General features: G+C 42.0%; 1 protein-coding gene across 2 annotated transcripts in view; it reads left to right on the forward strand.

Moving 5' to 3' along the window:
- The window catches only part of ank3b (ankyrin 3b), a 148,297-nt gene that overhangs the window by 122,644 nt on the left and 8,443 nt on the right, over nt 1-17,210 (forward strand). Inside the window, exons 41-48 of one of the 2 annotated variants that reach the window (XM_037544457.1) lie at nt 331-412; nt 1,507-7,446; nt 9,505-9,579; nt 9,923-10,054; nt 11,847-11,927; nt 14,116-14,764; nt 14,900-15,131; nt 17,032-17,118. In XM_037544457.1, the coding sequence (XP_037400354.1) occupies nt 331-412; nt 1,507-7,446; nt 9,505-9,579; nt 9,923-10,054; nt 11,847-11,927; nt 14,116-14,764; nt 14,900-15,131; nt 17,032-17,118 (7,278 nt within the window). Of the gene's footprint in view, nt 1-330; nt 413-1,506; nt 7,447-9,504; nt 9,580-9,922; nt 10,055-11,846; nt 11,991-14,115; nt 14,765-14,899; nt 15,132-17,031; nt 17,119-17,210 lie in introns of both variants that reach the window. The other variant, XM_037544458.1, reaches the window with a different exon arrangement.

Genomic DNA, 17,210 nt, shown 5'->3' on the forward strand with positions numbered 1-17,210 from the left:
ACTTGATTATTTAAGCATCCTAGGAATTAATTAATTATATATAATTTGATTACAGTGACATGTTAATGTTAATGCAATATCTGCAATAACATATAACAACTACTAAGTATAGAAAGAATTCAATTCTGAAACATTATCTTATTGCATAATATATTTCATATAACATAATTTAGAGCAGAGCAAAAGTTTGCAGAATATCTCAGTCAAAGAATTTAACGCAGTAACGTAAATGCATAAATTTGATGTTTGAGGTCAAATTAGGGACATAGCTTGTCAACCAGGGCTTATAATGGGAGGAATTGATAGGACTTTTTGTTGTTGTTGTTGCAGACTGAAAAGCCAGAACGACGTCATACCTTTGCATCTCTAGCCTTACGTAAGCGCTACAGCTATCTGACCGAGCCTGGAATGAGTGAGTGTGATATTTTACTAACATTCTTGGGAGAGTAACATGTTTGGTAGTGTTTAAACTTAACAAAGAGTTTACTACGTGACCCACATTGACCATATATTAATTGAAATTACAACTGTTATCTGCACATTCTTACCATGCATAACAAAGTCCCCATGCTTGTTTTTGTACCGTTTACTTTTGCATGGTTTATTTTGGTATTTAAGTTGCTGAGCTGTGCCTGCTCACTCCGTTAGATATCGTTTACTATCTCTGTTCATTTTTCCCCTACTGACAAGAGAACAATTAAACCACAATTTCCATAAGATTTTACTTTGATTGGCTTATTAATGCACATTGCAGTATGACATCAAAGTAAGGTGTTCCCTTCCTTTCTTATCCCTCCTTTACAACTAGTCTTGCTCCTTTTGGCTTTGTGATTGTGCCGAGTTTTGATTTATTTTTGGACAGAAATGCATGGAGAGTCACAAACTTTCTCTCAGGTGCTTTCACAGTTTGCACTGAAATGCCTGTCACCAAGAATACTCAGTCCTGCATGATGAGTTATTATGGACTTAAGACGTAGCACTTAGCCTGCTTTTTGCCATAATACGGTTTGCTGTAGCAAAAGAACTAGGATATTTTTGTTTTGTAGTCTTCTGTTTTGTCAGAATATCCAAATTTGGGATGAAACTGGTTTTTCAGACCAAACAGATAAAAGGCACTTTAGTAAAATCAAGGTAGCCAGTGACAGGGGAATGTAGCACATCTAAAGTCAAAAGAGAATTTGTTTTATTCTGGGTTCTCTGCATTTGTCTTGCCATTTTGTGTTTTGTTGGTCATTGCCTCAGTCATTATGTTTCTGTATGTGCTTTTTTGGGACTTCAGTTATATTTTGCGTACCATTTGTGGACCACGGATCACAGGTTTTGTTTCTTCTTCTTTTTTTTTTTGATCCTTCTTCATCATCCAACGCATTTCACACCACCATAACAGCATTGCTCTTCCTTCTTCTATGATACAAGCACCACTGACCAATTTTTTCCCTCTGGTCTCTCTGTTTCTCAACCATTTTTTGTTGATTTTGTGTTGGATTTTCATTTGTCTGTTTAAAGAAACAGTTGAACGAAGTACAACAAGAACACTGCCTGCTGGTTACGCTCACAAACCTGTCTTTTCAACAAGATCTTACCAGGCATGGTCGACTGCTCCTGTTACCATCCCTGGGCAAACAAAATGTGGACTGGGTTCCCTCTCAAGCTCACCTTCCAACACGCCATCTGCTTCGCCACTAAAGTCAGTCTGGTCAATATCCTCAGCTTCTCCACTCAAGTCCACCCTGGGAACCACAAATGCATCTCCTGTTAAGTCTGTTAGCGACATAGCATCACCCATTAGAACTTACAGATCTATCTCATCTCCCATAAAGACTGTTATTCAGCAAGCCCAGTACCCTGTTCCGGTTTCTACTGGTCTCATATCTTCATCTCTTAAAACCAGTACAGACCCCGTGTCCATTAAGGGACTTGCGGCTTCAATGTCTTCAAGACCCATCTCTGTGTCATCGCCTGGGTCCATTCTTGATAGAACCTTTACCACAGTGATCCCACCTGAACCTCCAAAATCAACTGCAAATTTGTACACGTCTGCCTTCAAATCAACTTTTACCTCCACAGCCACTGCAGTAGCGTCCCCCATTAGAACCATATCAAGTCGGTCAACTCTCAAAACTACTGCAGATGGAGCTCCAATTTCTAAGGGAACAATTCTATCATCACTCACTTCATCAGCAAAGCCTGCTGTTGTCTCCACTGAAACAGCACTACTTAATGGATCTATTTCACCACTCAAATATCCACCTTCTTCTTCTTCATCATCCCGTCTGTTCTCAGGAGGAACTTGCAGTTTGCAGGAGAGGATACAAGCTACAACACAAACAGCCACCTCTTCTGCAAGCTTCAGCGAGGCTGAAAAAACTCTCCATGCCTGCTCTGCATCAGGCTATGACACACTAAAATCCATGTCATCTCCTTTAAGATCAAATGTATCAACTTCAGTTTATGCCTCTCTTAGATCACCAGCTTCCTCCAGCACCCCTGTATCATGTACTTCTATGACTGTCCCAGTGTTCTCCCTAGTGAATCTTCTCCCTGAGCCTCAAGAAATGAAGGCAACGGACAAAATAACAATTACACCTCAGACATACGCTCAAACACCATCCTCTACTCCCAGATCGAAACCCTCAAAACCCCCACTCTTCATCCCTTCCGCAGCATTTAAAGCAGCTACTGCCTCACAGTTGTCATCCAGTCAAGAAATTTTGAGAGATGTGGCAGATATGAAAGAAGACCTGATTAGAATGACTGCCATACTACAGACTGATTCCACTCCTGTAGCTAAAACCTATCAGTCTCAGGCTTCCAAAGAACCGAAAATGGATGACGAGGAACCTTTTAGTCTTGTTGAAAAAGTTAAAGAAGATCTTGTGAAAGTCAGTGAAATCCTCACCAAAGATGTTCTGAGTGAGGCAAAGGTCTCCAATAAGGACAAGGCTTCTGAGGATGAATGGGAGGAATTCTCCAAAGATGAAATAGAAGAGGCTCAGCAAAGTGTCCTGAGATCTCTTCCTACGTTTGAACCCACACTCCCAGTCAGACCACAATCGGTGCAAGACAAAGATCTCAATTTAGCCAAGGTTGTTGATTACTTAATGAACGATATTGGTGCTAGCTCACTTTCCAAAATTGCTGGGGTAAAAAGCAAATACGATGAAATGAAAGAGGGAGAGGAAAAACAGAAACGCACCCTGAAACCTGAACATAAGCTCAAAATGCCACCTCCAGGCATGCGCTCCTCTCCTTCAGAGAAGGACTTATGCAAATTAGCTGATTCCTACAGTGGTACAGATGCCATTTTGGAATCTCCTGATGATTTTTCCCATGAGCAGGATAAAAGCCCACTGTCAGACAGTGGTTTTGAAACCAGAAGTGAAAAAACACCCTCAGCTCCTCAAAGTGCAGAGAGTACAGGGCCCAAACCCCTCTTTACAGATGTACCCATTCCCCCAGTTATAACAGAAACCAGAACAGAGGTTGTTCATGTCATTAGAAGCTATGAACATCCTGAGGAGCCTTGTGAGCCCCTAATGGAAGAAGCAGCAGCCTTGAAGTCACCGTCTTGCATTGAACCTGAGCCAACAGCTGGCTCTATCAAGGATAAAGTAAAGGCTTTCCAGATGAAAGTTAATTCTGAAGAAGACTCTCTAGTGAGCAAAAGCATGCGTCTGAAAGAGGAAACTCACATAACTACTACAACTAGAATGGTCTACCACAACCACAAACCCCAGCTAAAAGAGGCAGGGTCAGAAAGGATTGAAGAAACTATGTCTGTTCGAGACATAATGAAAGCTTTCCAGTCAGGCAGAGACCCGTCCAAAGAATTGGCTGGTTTATTTGAACACAAGGCTGGTCAGGATTCAATCAAGGGGGATGAATTAACCCCACGGTTTCTTGATAAGGACACAAAACCTAAAGTTGAAAGAATAATTGAGGTTCACATAGAAAAGGGCAATACAACAGATCCAACAGAAGTAATAATCAGAGAAACAAAGAAACACCCAGACTATGTTTGCAAAGGCAGCCGTAGTCTGAAGGAGCTCCCTGATAGGGTTGAGGGTGCCTATGAGGCTCTGCAGGAAGAGGAAGAGCTAGCTGAGGAAGCGCTGCCCTCTTTCTTGGAAACTTCCAGAGTCAATACACCGGTGTCCCAAGAGGAGGACAGTCGTCCCAGTTCAGCTCAACTTATTGCTGATGACTCGTATAAAGCTTTTAAACTCCTGACCCAGCACTCCATTGAGTATCATGACGATGAATTATCTGAGTTAAGGGGGGAGTCTTACAGATTTGCTGAGAAAATGCTCCTTTCTGAAAAATTAGACATATCACATTCTGACACTGAGGACTCAGTGACAAACCAGGGACATGACATGACCCCTGAGGTGCATCTTTCAGAAGGGTTGTATGGAGAAAAGGTATCTGGCCCCAAGAAAGAACACATTTTGAGGTCAGCAAGGGACACATCAGACAAAGCAGGTAAATTCACTCATAAAGATGATCAGTATGATAAACTGACAGTGTTGCACTACACCACAGAGCCCGGTAGCCCCAAACATGCAGTCTGGATGCGCTTCACCCAAGATAGGCAAGATAGAAATAGGGAGAAACTTATATATGAAGATCGTGTTGATCGCACTGTTAAAGAGGCTGAAGAAAAACTAAGTGAGGTTTCACAGTTTTTCCGAGACAAAACAGAAAAGCTCAATGATGAGCTTCAGTCTCCTGAGAAAAAGCCACCCATCAGAGACTCGAGAGAGACACGGTCAGGTCCAAGCTCAGTGTGTAGCAGTCCTGAGAAAACAAAGCAAAAGAGTGAAATGGGCTCTGAGGAGTGGGGTAAAGGAAGGCATAAAATGTTCGGCAGCATGAATGAAAGAAAGAGTGCTAGTTTGCCGAGCAGCCCAGAAAGGCGTGTTCAGACACGCTTAGATGAGGAGAAATTAAAACAGGAAAATGCTTTTCAACAGGCAAAGCAAGGTGAAACTTCTTCTTCAGTTCAAGTGAAAACTTCCAAAGTGAGCTCTGTTCGGCTAAAATTTGAAGCAGAGGCCCAAAAGCAAGACAGAAGTGTTCCAACTACACAGTCTAAACCGTCTGTTAAAAAACTTCAAGAAAGTAAGTTACCTGTATACCAACTTTTTGCTGGATCAAAGACTTCCAAAACTGATTCTACAGAAGAAGGGAAGCCTCAGAAAAAGGTGGCAGATACTGAGAGAAGTAAGGTAGCCTCTAGTCAAGGTTTCTATAGTAGTACATTTGGTGTTGCGTCCTCAAGTGAACCAAGTGAGAAAGTGTCAGAAAAACTAGACACCATTTCAGATAGCACCTTTAAAAGAAAGAAGCAATCTGAAAAAGTTACTGAATCAGAAGCTGAGAAAAGCAAAAAGATTGATGAGGCCAGTGAGATCAAAACTAGAGAAAGTGATAAGAAACAAATCCATGACTCCTCAAAAGATGTTAGTAGCACAGTTGATATCAAGGGCCAACATTTGAAAACCGAATCAGTTGTTAAGGAGATGAAATCACCTTTGATCAAAAAGGATCATATAGATAGTGATGAATCACAGATGAAGTGTCTTAAAAAAAGGACAGAATCACAAATTCCTGTGAGAACAAGTATCCCAGACACTGATCAAACAAAGAAATGGAAACAAGACACAGTACTCAAACAATCAGAAAAGAGCCCATCACATATTCCTACCTTAGCTAAGCCAAGAGTTCAGGGTCGCTCAGAAGTCTCCAGGGAAGAAACTGCAACAAAGACATCTCAGGATTCTTATGAGAGTAGTACTTTGAGAGATCCAAGCTCAAGTGACACGGGTCCAGTGGAAAAGGTATCTGTGGTCACAACCAGAGAAAGTTTTAAAGGACTGAAAACATTACCAGTTTATGTAAGTGTGCAAGTAGGAAAACAAGGTGAGAAAGATTCCATAGGCGGACAAAATGGATCTGTGAAAAAAATGGTCAGTTCAGAGAGCCGAACCATTTACGCAGTGAAACAGAGGCAGCCGACATCCCCTCAGGGCAGCCCGGAAGATGACACACTGGAACAGATATCTTTTCTTGATAGTTCTGGTAAAAGTCCAATGACACCAGAAACCCCCAGTAGCGAGGAAGTCAGTTACGACCTGACCTCTAGAACCCCTGACTCTTTCATGGCATTCATACCAGGCATTGCTAGCCCAATTGCTGAGGTCTCAGAAGAATCTGAGGAGTCAGAGCAAGGTAAAGCAAGCTCATTTAAGGAACTTGTACCAGAAAAAGTTTTTGTTGCTGAGCCAGCCAGTAGGAGTCACGACACTGAGCAGGCAAGTAAAGACAAGCGAGTTGCATACATTGAGTTTCCTCCTCCCCCTCCCTTGGATTCTGATTCATCACAACCTGAGAAAAAAGGATCCTCTCCTTCCTCAGAGGCTGAGACTGATATGATGGAGGTGAACCTCCAGGAGGAACATGATAAGCATCTGCTTGCTGAGCCCATAATTAGAGTCCAACCTCCTTCCCCTGTGCCCCCAGGAGCTAATGACAGTGACTCAAGTGACGACGAATCCGTTTTTCAGCCCATTCCAGTAAAGAAATATACCTTTAAGCTTGAGGACCATGAAAAAGATGAGAAGGAACCCAAACCCAAAAATCCTGACAAGAATGGGAACCAAAAAGAACCTGGGATGAATGGCAATGGAAAAATAGAGGATTATGACTATGAACAAAATGGCAACGATCAGTCTATTACAGACTGCTCGATAGCAACAACTGCTGAGTTCTCTCATGACACAGATGCCACAGAGATTGATTCTCTAGATGGATATGACTTTCAAGACGAGGATGATGGACTCAATGATGTAAATGATATAAAACCATTTGGATTTTCCAGTGACAACAGAAAGGACATTTGGGCGTCGGAAAGTATGCTTAGGCCTAGTGACCGTTCTTTCAGCCAAAGTAAACTTGAAGTAATTGAAGAGGAATCGCCTACCGAGGAGTACAAAAAAGCAAAAACAAAGAGTGACTCTCCTGTTAAAAAATCAGAAAATGGAAAAGACAATGAAAAGGAGAAAAAACAGTCAAGGCAAGAGGGACTGTCAGAGACTTACTTTAGCTACAAACTAGAGGAAGAGTTCAACACCCCTTTCAAAACTGTCGCCACGAAAGGCTTGGACTTTGATCCTTGGCCAAGTAAAGGAGGAGATGATGAAGTTGTTGATGCTAGGATTAAAGATGATGAGCCCAAGCCTTTTGGGCTAGCTGTTGATGACAAGTCTCAAACGACTACCCCTGACACAACCCCCGCAAGAACTCCAACTGATGAAAGCACGCCGACTAGCGAACCTAACCCTTTCCCCTTCCACGAAGGGAAGATGTTTGAGATGACCCGCAGTGGTGCGATTGACATGAGCAAGCGGGATTTTGTTGAAGAGAGGCTCCAGTTTTTTCAGATTGGTGAGCATATATATGGAGGGAGATCAGGGGACATAAGGGAAGGGGTCAGAAAACCAGGTGTAGTCACCTCACAGCCACAGACAATAGATCGAGCACAAGTTAAAATGGATGAAAACACAATATTGTCATACAGTGTAATACAGATTTGCACTGACCGCTCGGACACTCCATCTCATGACAACATTATGGAGCCACCCTCATATTCAGAAGTCAGTTCTAATTTGTGTTCCTCTTTTAAGATAGGAGTCAAAGCTGCTTCTGGTGAGAAAAAGGATTTGGTGTATGTGGACTGGGACAGTTCTAAACTTAAAAGTTCAGAAGGTTCACAAGAAATGAGACCAGAAACAAGCACAGAAAGCCAATGCAAGCAAAGGACAGACTCGACAAAGGCAGAGCAGAGAAGATGCCTCCAGACAGAGAACTGCAATAATAGCATCCTAGAAGCCTCAAGTTTTGGAACTAATTACATTCAGTACAGTTCTGTAGAACAGAATCAGGACTCAAACTCTAAGCACAGCTCTTCTGAACATACAGACAGTCTTAAGGATTCACTTAAAACAGACTCATTTAATGTTGGAGAGGCTTGTGCTAAAAGCAACCCAGATGTAGTTTCACAATGTAAAGATGTTAAAATAAAGCCACCAAAATCTAGGCTGCCAGTTAGAGCACATTCAGAGCAAGACTGTAGAAGTGCAAGTGCGACTTTACAGAGACCACACAAGGAGATCAAATCCCTAGGCAGTAAAAGATTAGATCCGTTTCTAAATATGAGGCCGATGTCTAGAATCCCGATGTTGGAGGTTAAAAAGGTTCCTGTTTCCTCTCGCTTGATTGGAAAAGGCAGGGCCAGCACATTAGTGAAGGAGAAAAGCAGTGCACAACACAAATCACCTGTTCCAGTTACATCAAGGATGGGTTCTTCCAGCACTTCAAAAAGTAAGACTAGGCAGGCGCAGTTGCAAAATGTAGGCAAAGGTTCTTCCAGCACATCCAGAAGTACGATTAGACAAGAGCAGTTGCAGAATGTTGGCAAAGGTTCTTCCAGTGCTTCAGGATGTAAGACTAGACAGGAGCAGTTGCAGAATGTTGGGAAAAGCACTAATTCAAAGACTAGTGAAACAGTAAAGCATATGGACCAGCTTTCCGGTGAAGAGAAAAAGATGCAGGCAGATGATAAGGATGAAGAAAGCAGCACATCCAGGAACACCTCTTTGTCAGAAGCATCACAGCCTTCCAGTACATCCAGGTCTGCTAGAGATGTGAGAGCAGAGGTTGAGCAGGCCGGCAGAGACAGGAAGAGGAGGAGAAGTAAAAGGACTGGTGGAAGTGAAGGCAGTCAGGGTGCTGGGCCTCAAGTGGCCCCCGGCGTGGAAATCAAGCCTAGTTTGTAAAAATTTTCCACTTGTATGATTTTAGATGCATGAGCCGTTGTGATTGCCTGTGGCGTGACCTTACTGTAGATGTCATTTCTATCATTCTGTCATCTTTCTCTTTGTGTACTCTTGTGTCTCTGATTCCGATTTCCGATATCACTCTATATGATGTAGTGAGCTTAACTGCAGCATGCTGTTGTGAGCGGGGTGCTGGACACTGGACCGGTTCCTTGCCTTTGTGGAGTGCTAAGGAGTAGTAGATTATAAGAGTTTATGCAGTCTTAGCACAGCACCAAGGGTGCCCGCATGTCTTTTTTTATTATTATTATTATTTGTGGGTTTTGTACTTGTTCTGTCTCTGGTGAGCGTTTTTTATTTTTATTGTGAGAGAGTTTACCTGATTGGTAGGATGCATTTTCACAACTCTAACCTCTCAACACCACTGACAAATAAATAACCTACTTCCTTTGAAGCAACATGTTTATGCTCTTTTCTGGTCAACACATCCAAGAATTAAATCTTTTATTCTTTCAGCAAAAATAATTCGATATTTTTTCCAATTTTCAAACGTATTTTTTGCACAAAATTTGGCCAGAAAATAGCAAAGCCTTTTATATTTATTGACTTTTAAAGTACATCCATTTCAACTTCTGTGAAGTTCTGATTGACTGTTTTCTACTCACAGGCCCTCACAGTCCTTGTGAGAGGACAGACCTGCGCATGGCTATAGTGGCTGATCATCTTGGCCTGAGCTGGACTGGTAAGAGCAGGAAACCTAGGAAATATCACCACCTGGAGGGCAAACTGAAACATTACCTCTTTAACTGTGAAGCTCACTTACATTTATATTACAGTTTCTTTCTGTTTGAATAATTTCGACGCCAATGAGTGTCACAAATGAACATTCGAGAATGTTGTTTACTGCAGCATGTCTTTGTTTTGGGTAAATATGGCTGGTTTCGTCTGGTACAGTGTGCTCAGCATGGCCCTCGCTGTGAACAGTAGGGAGTGCCATCTGCAGTCTCCCGACCTGCCTGCACTGCAGTATTACGTACATGTATCTCGGGGAGGGAGATTGCTAATCTATTTTTAATGTGTTGCAGAGCTAGCCAGGGAAATGGATTTCTCAGTTGATGAGATAAATCACATCCGTGTGGAGAACCCCAACTCACTGACGACTCAGAGTTTCATGCTGCTAAAGAAATGGGTTAGCAGAGATGGTAAAGATGCCACAAGTAAGCATCCCTTTTGCCTTTTCCATAGATAATATGTAGCAAGATTAATAAGATCAATACTCTGTCTAGGTGCCTGTTTTAGGACGAGGTACTTGTCCCAACTCTAACAACCCAGATCAGTGCAAAATAGAGGTCCACATGGGCCTGAAATTGAAGCCCGAGACTTTGAGACCTGATCCAACAGGGCCTGAGTAGTAATGCTAAACCTGAAACCCGAATCTGACCTGGAGCTGCTCACAAACCCCAACAGAGGTTATCGCAGACACAGTTTGACAGTGCTTTGCTTTGCTTTGTTACTAAGCATTTGAGTTAAGTAAGAAACCTTTACACATTTATCCGAAAGCCAAGCTTTAGGTGCCTCTGGTGCAGGGAAATGCTCTGTCACTGACATTGGGTTTTTGAGTAGTTAGTTTCTGCACCCACAGTAAACGTGTCGCTGAAGGGATGCTGTGCCAGTCTTCCTGCTATCATAGCTCAGTATACTATTGCAAGCTCTGTTCGTTTGTTTATCTGAGGTAGTGGCCGGGTCCACACTGAAGACATCTCTGACTCATTAGCAATTTTAAACAGTTCCTCTTTCTTTTTATTTTGTCCATGGTGAACAGTAAGTAGGACCCCGTTTATTGTACAAATATTAGACTGTACTCGGGGGAGAGAGCAGGTGCAAGATAAATGAATGTAGGCCTTACTTCACATAAAATAATCTACTAGAAAAAAACTGTAAACATGTACTAGAAAGCCCGCGACCCTGTCAGAGAAGCGGCTTAGAAAATGGATGGATGGATGGATGGATGGATGGATGTACTAGAAAGCTTGTAAAACAGTTGTCCTAATACTACTCTACTAGTTTCTTAACTGCTGGGCTGAGGACCACAAGTGGACCTTAAAGCAGCCTTCGGTGGTCCGTGTGTCTACATTAACAGGAATCTAGATATTAATACAAGCCCTGCAACAACAGGTTGATATGTTGCTTTGCACATTTAAAAATAAGATTTGAAAAATTAGTTATTGCTGTGCTCTGCTTGCTCAGTATCACTGTTTTCCTGTTGGCTTTTGTGCTTTCTAGTGATAATCTACCAAAATGCACCACAGAGCGCCACAGGAGGTCATTCTTACCTGTGGCCATCAAACTCCTCCCTCAGTGGGTGATTCACAAAACTCAATACGAAACTGTTCATATGTGCAATAACAACAATTGTGTGTGCAAAAACTCAGAGGGACACTAACTAATTTAAATAATTTAAATAATTGTAACTGCTTTATACCTGATGTTTCACATTACTATCACAATCACTGCCACCTTACTATATTCATAAGTACTTAAATCTGGTGTACATACTGTAAATTTCTCTATATTGTCTTAAATTATTAGTAAAGTGTTTATTTTTACATAAATGGCTGCAACTGTAACAACTGCAATTTCCCCCTGGGATCAATAAAGGAATCTGAATCTGAATCTGAATTAGTTGGGCCTTGAGGCGAAAACAGTTGAGAACCCCCAGACTTAGTCTACATATATATATATATATTCCACCCCTTAATTGTAAACTGTGGGCTGATAACTCCTCTATAGTGCACCATTCAGCGTTACTGCATGGGCAAAAGACCTGGGCCTGCCTCCCAGAGCACCAACTACCGGGAATTTGAAAGACTTGTATCGCCTTCAGTAATTGTAGAAAGCTTTGAATCTACAAAAGCATTTCACAGAAGCTCTCTTGTTCTTTTATGCCATTATTGAACTGAAGTTCCAGTCTGAACTGCTGCTGTCTGTCTTCTTTTTCTCCTTCTTTAGCGGATGCCTTAACTGCAGCGCTGACAAAGATCAATCGGATGGATATTGTGACATTGCTGGAAGGGCCAATATTTGACTATGGTAACATTTCAGGCACAAGGTGTTTTGCAGATGATAACGCAGTTTTCCGGGATCAGACTGATGGTAAAGTTTAGCCCCATCTAGCTGACCTCTATTTCTTCTTTTATTTCTTTCTTCAACCTTTCTAGAAGTAGAAAATCATAAAGGCTAAACACTTATTGCTCTAAATTCAAACCTAAATTCCAATCTCGACTGAACTCTAAATTCATTGGCAAACTGCTGACTACATTTAATCGTCCAATTCATCCTGGTGTGACTAACCAGTGATGGGCAGTGTGATTCTGCTGTGTGTTTAACTGTATGGATTGTACATGTTTGTAAAGCAATAAGGCATGCAGCTATGACTATTAGAAGCCTTTGCCAATCGAAACTTAATCCCATCTCTGAGTGATGAAAACGTTCGGCCTAACTATTCAGCACATGGCACGTCTGACTGAGCAGTGGTTTTCATTCCGGCCTTATAAATTGATATCTTAAGATGGGCTTAAGAAGATTTGGTTCATGCTTGATTGATATAAACATTATGTTTATATGTATTTCCAGCATTTTAAGCGAAACATATTGGCAGAATTGTTGGCACATGTTTTCTGCAACACTGTGTATGAATTATTCTTAAATGATTCGATACATAAAAACATAACAATGATAATTACACTGCTTCCATGCAGCATGGTTGCTTTGGGCCTACGTTTCTCTTTCTTTCTCTTTTCAACGAAAACAGCAGTACTGTAGTTTTATGATCTCACTCAGCTGTTCTGATAGCATGGCAAAACGCAATGTCTGCTTTGTTGATGCCTGTAGAGCTGCATAGTTCTCTAGTGTCCCAGCCTCTGAACCTTCCTGCTAGAGCGCCTCTTTCTGCAAAACCAGACCTGCTGCTCTTCCTAGCCACAAGGCTGCTCCCACAGTGACGCCTCTGCCTTCCTACTGCTGCTCCCCTTGCTGGGGAGTAGCCTTTTTAGCATCGCTGCTGCATCCTCTCTTGCCTACCTCGTGTCTGTAGCTGCGCTTAAAATACTAACTCCAGCTACAGGTCTTTACTCACTGCCAGCTCAGCTCACAGCATTGCAAACTCTGCATCATAAGTTTCAGTGTACTGATATTCATCAGTGACCCTGCATTATCATCTTCACATATCATGTTTCTTACTTTTTTTTCTCCATTCTTTGCACCCTAGCGCCCTTGACCGCCCCCGATTTCCTCACTTCTTTTACCAGTTCTCTGTCCACTTCGACTGAGGCATCACCTGCTACATCCGTGTCTGTGTTATCTGTTCCTCACTGTTCTAGTCATGGGTTTCTGTGTGTCACTTCCTTATCATCATTTCCCTTCCATTTATATCAGGACCCTTCTGTTACCGAACTTTATATTTAAACTTTTACATGTTAGAACCAGGTCACCTTATGAAGCAGGCTGCAGTAATGCATAGCCTACTGCATGCAAAGTGTCAGTAGAGGTTCAGTTCTGTGGAAAACTTAGAGGCCACCCTTTTATTTAATTTCCTGTCAAAACAGCTATGAAGCACAAGTCTTTGATTTTCTGTATTTACTTTGTCCAACCTTTGCCTTTATTACAGCTTCTGTCTTTTTCAGAAGACTTGCTTTCAGATTTTCCTGACAGCTACACATCCTTTCAGTCTCACAGCATTGAGTTGTCTTCTTACAGTGGAAGGATGAACAGAAACACATTTTTTTAATCCAATTTTTTTTTTAATCCAAAGCAAGAGTTGAGCTTGATTTTCGCCTTTCTCTCTCTCTCTCTCTCTCTCTCTCTCTCTCTCAAAGTTGAAAGCTTTATCTGAAAGTGACAGGTTTGGTGGTCTACCAGGTCTTGCACAGTTGTTAGGAGTGTCATTTCTCCTTCCTTCTGCAAGTGTATTATCTTATGTCTAATCTCCTCAAAAAAAATCTCCTGAAAAAAATATATCACTTGAAATTACTTTGGCCATTTGGACAAGAAAGTAAATAAATACAGGGTGGTAAAAATATAACTTAATTTGGTAAATTTGTTATTTTTGCCATAACTTTTTCTCCATTTAATACACTTTAATTTCAACATCATTATGCCTGCTTCATTATTGTTACACCTCTGTGCATCATTGCCTCCCCTTCCATTTGTTTGTGTAGTAGCGGCATTGTGCTGTCGTGGTGTTGCATCCACCTCAGTCCCACTGTGTTGTGTCACTCAGGTTACCACAGCATCGATCTGGAGCTGCAGAGTCCCACAGAGTTGAGCTATGAACCCCCCACCCCTCTCCAAAAGGATGATTTCTTTAGCGAGGACGGTAGTATAGTCTCGCCCATTAGAGCCCTCATTAGGCCCAGTGAATTGTCCTTACCCAACACCTCCAAGGAAGCAGCCGCCTCCAACACAGCACCCCCTACTGTTGTAGCTGAGGACACTTCTCTGGGGGGCAGAGAATCTTGTAGTCGAGAGGGGGGCTCGACTGAAGATGATGCGGAGGTCAGCCGCGATTCGATGACCTTTTTGGAAGCCCAGGACTGTGAGGAAGCGTCCAAAGATTCAGACGTGTTCACCCAACCCGCAGTGACTCAACCAGAGGTCTCTGGGCTGCGAGAGAGCGGCTGGTCTGGTTTTGAGGAAGGAGAAATGGAAATGACCCAGGAGCAGCTCATGTCTCTGTTGAACAACATTAAGTTGGAGGAAGGCTCAGAGGATGTGGAGATAACTGAGGAAAGAGTGCAAGAGATTCTATCTCAAGTGGAACAGGCAGAAAAAGAGATGTCTTCACTTGCAGGGTTGCAAAGTGAAGCTTCCAGCACCAACAAGGAGACATCAGCTTCAGGTCAAGGACTGAAAGGGCAGAAAGAGAGCAGGTGAGTCCTGTGAAATCTCCTTCTTTATCAAAAACACAGTAGCTCAAGTTGATATCTATCCGTTATTATCAACTCAGGTCAGAAGGATGGGCACCAGTGAACACTGTAGTGATTAAGCCTCTAATCTATGTTTAGCCAAAAGCCCACGTCCTCTGTCCATGAGCTGCAAGCCGAAAAGCAGAACGGGGAACATCCTGAGCACCAAGCCAAAGCTGGCTCACTGCCTGAGGCCCATGAGCCATCCATCAAGCTGAAGGGCAAAGCTGAGAAGGACTCTGGGAAGGAAGACGTGAGCAGAGAGGCTGCGGACGACAGCACAGCTGGGTCGAGCACCAAGGACGAGGGCACAGCACAGCCTAAAGCCCAGGTACTTTTTGAGTTTCATCTGACAGAGCTCATAAGAAGAACCTCAGACTGTACCGTTAATGTACAGTGGCCCCAAAAGGTTTTTTGGATGGTAATCTTTAGTGAAGTTTTTAGTGAATTTCATTTTTACAAAAAAAAATTTTCCAAGAAAAACAGTTTCAGCACAAATTGATGGTAGATGCTGGACTAAACTGGGCAGCTACATCACGAGTAGTCTTATAAAACAAGTAATGGGATTTGCATTTCACAAGCATAACCCGTTAATTGCCTTCATAAACACTCACATGTGTATTATTTGTTCTTACCAAAACCGGTCTGGGCAGAATCAGACACCTTAAGAAGTCTGCAACAAAAACAAGAACTGCTCAAATGACAGCAGGGCGATCTTTTAGCAGGATTACCATCTGAAATTAGGCCTCGATTAAATGGGAGTTGGTTCCATTAAACTGAGATCGTGATTCTGTCTTCAACAAAAGAATTTGGTGAAGCACATTATGTATATTTACTAAATTTCTACATCGTAAATCTTGCTACATAAGCAGCATCTCAGAGATGAACAGTTATTACATCCACATAAATAAATCTATTAAGGTTGATTTATGAAGTATCATTTAAATCAATTTTAAAACAAACAAATAAATAAATAACCAGAAAAGTTGTGAGAATCTTGTCTGTAAAAGAGTTCAGACAGAAACCAGCTGCTTGATAACAAAAGCCATGCAGCACAGCTGCGAAGCAGAATGTGAGTGCATGCATCTAGTGGCACACAGCTCCACGGTAATGCAGCTCACGGTAAGCCCTTCTGCCGTCATTCATGCAGCACTCAATGCAGAAAGCCTGCTGCACATAGCCGTTGCTTTGTGGTTACCACTTCAGATCTAAAATACCTTTCAGTTAGCCATGCTGTCATGGAACATAAAGTCTGTGACGTGCCCACTGTGGTTTGCGTGCAGTGGTCGCAGTGCTGCAGTCTGCAGAATCATCACTGTTCTTGAATCAGTTCGCAGTGGGTAACGCATTGAGATCACAAATTTAACACGCTTGTTTATTGCAAACATATCAAACACAATAGCCGCCTTTTGAAAGGTCTTGGAATCGTCTGTTTAAAATAAATGTCACTTCGTTTGATATATTGTGTCCTAACACAATGAACTTAATGCATTTTCAAGAATGGCACAAATTGTCCAAGTACATTTTGAGGCCACTATATACTTGTATACCTTTGTGGTGCCGTTCTCGAAAATTTCTGTTTTGTTAACCTTTTTCAGCTGTTCATTGCAGAAGAATGATTCATCTCAGCATGAGCTAATTTAAAGTGATAAAGTGGTCAAAAGTGTATTTTCCCTAAATTCTGTTTCAGTGCCCCTGATCAAATTACATGTTTCATTGATTTTCTAAGTGAAAATAAGTTCAACCGTCCTTTACAAAGAACACTGTTCTGCACATTTTAATGTATAGTTATGGTTTATTTGCCTAATGAATCACTTAGAAAATCAAACAAAATACGCAACTTGACCAGATATATTTGTAAACCTCAGACAAGACTTGTTTGGTGTCCAGAGTTAGACAAAAGCTTCATTGCTGCTGCTACTGTTTTTGTCCATTTGTCTAGATGTCAGAAAGTCATTTTGAGATTGAAGTTTGGTGTTGAAGGCATGTAGATTGTGAGATTCTAACAATTGAAGCTCAAGCTTCTGTCACTTCTTAGCTTCGGATACCAAACATATCTCAGCTGATCAACTACACAAACTAGATTTTTTGCTGAACCGTTGCCTTTAAATTTTGCAGTCCTGGCTGAATGCTAGCCTGATGAAGGCTGGTTGCAGTTGTGATTGGTTAGACTCAGTCTGTGTGAGGAATAACAGCTGTGGGACTGCTGAAATGTGCTAAATTGCCTTTAGCAGGGAGCGCATAGAGACAATGACTCCAGCTCTGATGAGGAACAGACAGTCACTACCAGGGTGTATCGGAGAAGGGTGATTCTGAAGGTATCCGGTGGTACTAGTGCCGGGGTGTGCTATGGTGTGTGTGTGTGTGTGTGTGTGTGTGTGTGTGTGCGCCTATATGTATGGGCATGGAG

The sequence above is a fragment of the Pygocentrus nattereri genome, chromosome 13 (genome assembly GCF_015220715.1).
Source record: "Pygocentrus nattereri isolate fPygNat1 chromosome 13, fPygNat1.pri, whole genome shotgun sequence".
NCBI classification, from domain to species: domain Eukaryota; kingdom Metazoa; phylum Chordata; class Actinopteri; order Characiformes; family Serrasalmidae; genus Pygocentrus; species Pygocentrus nattereri.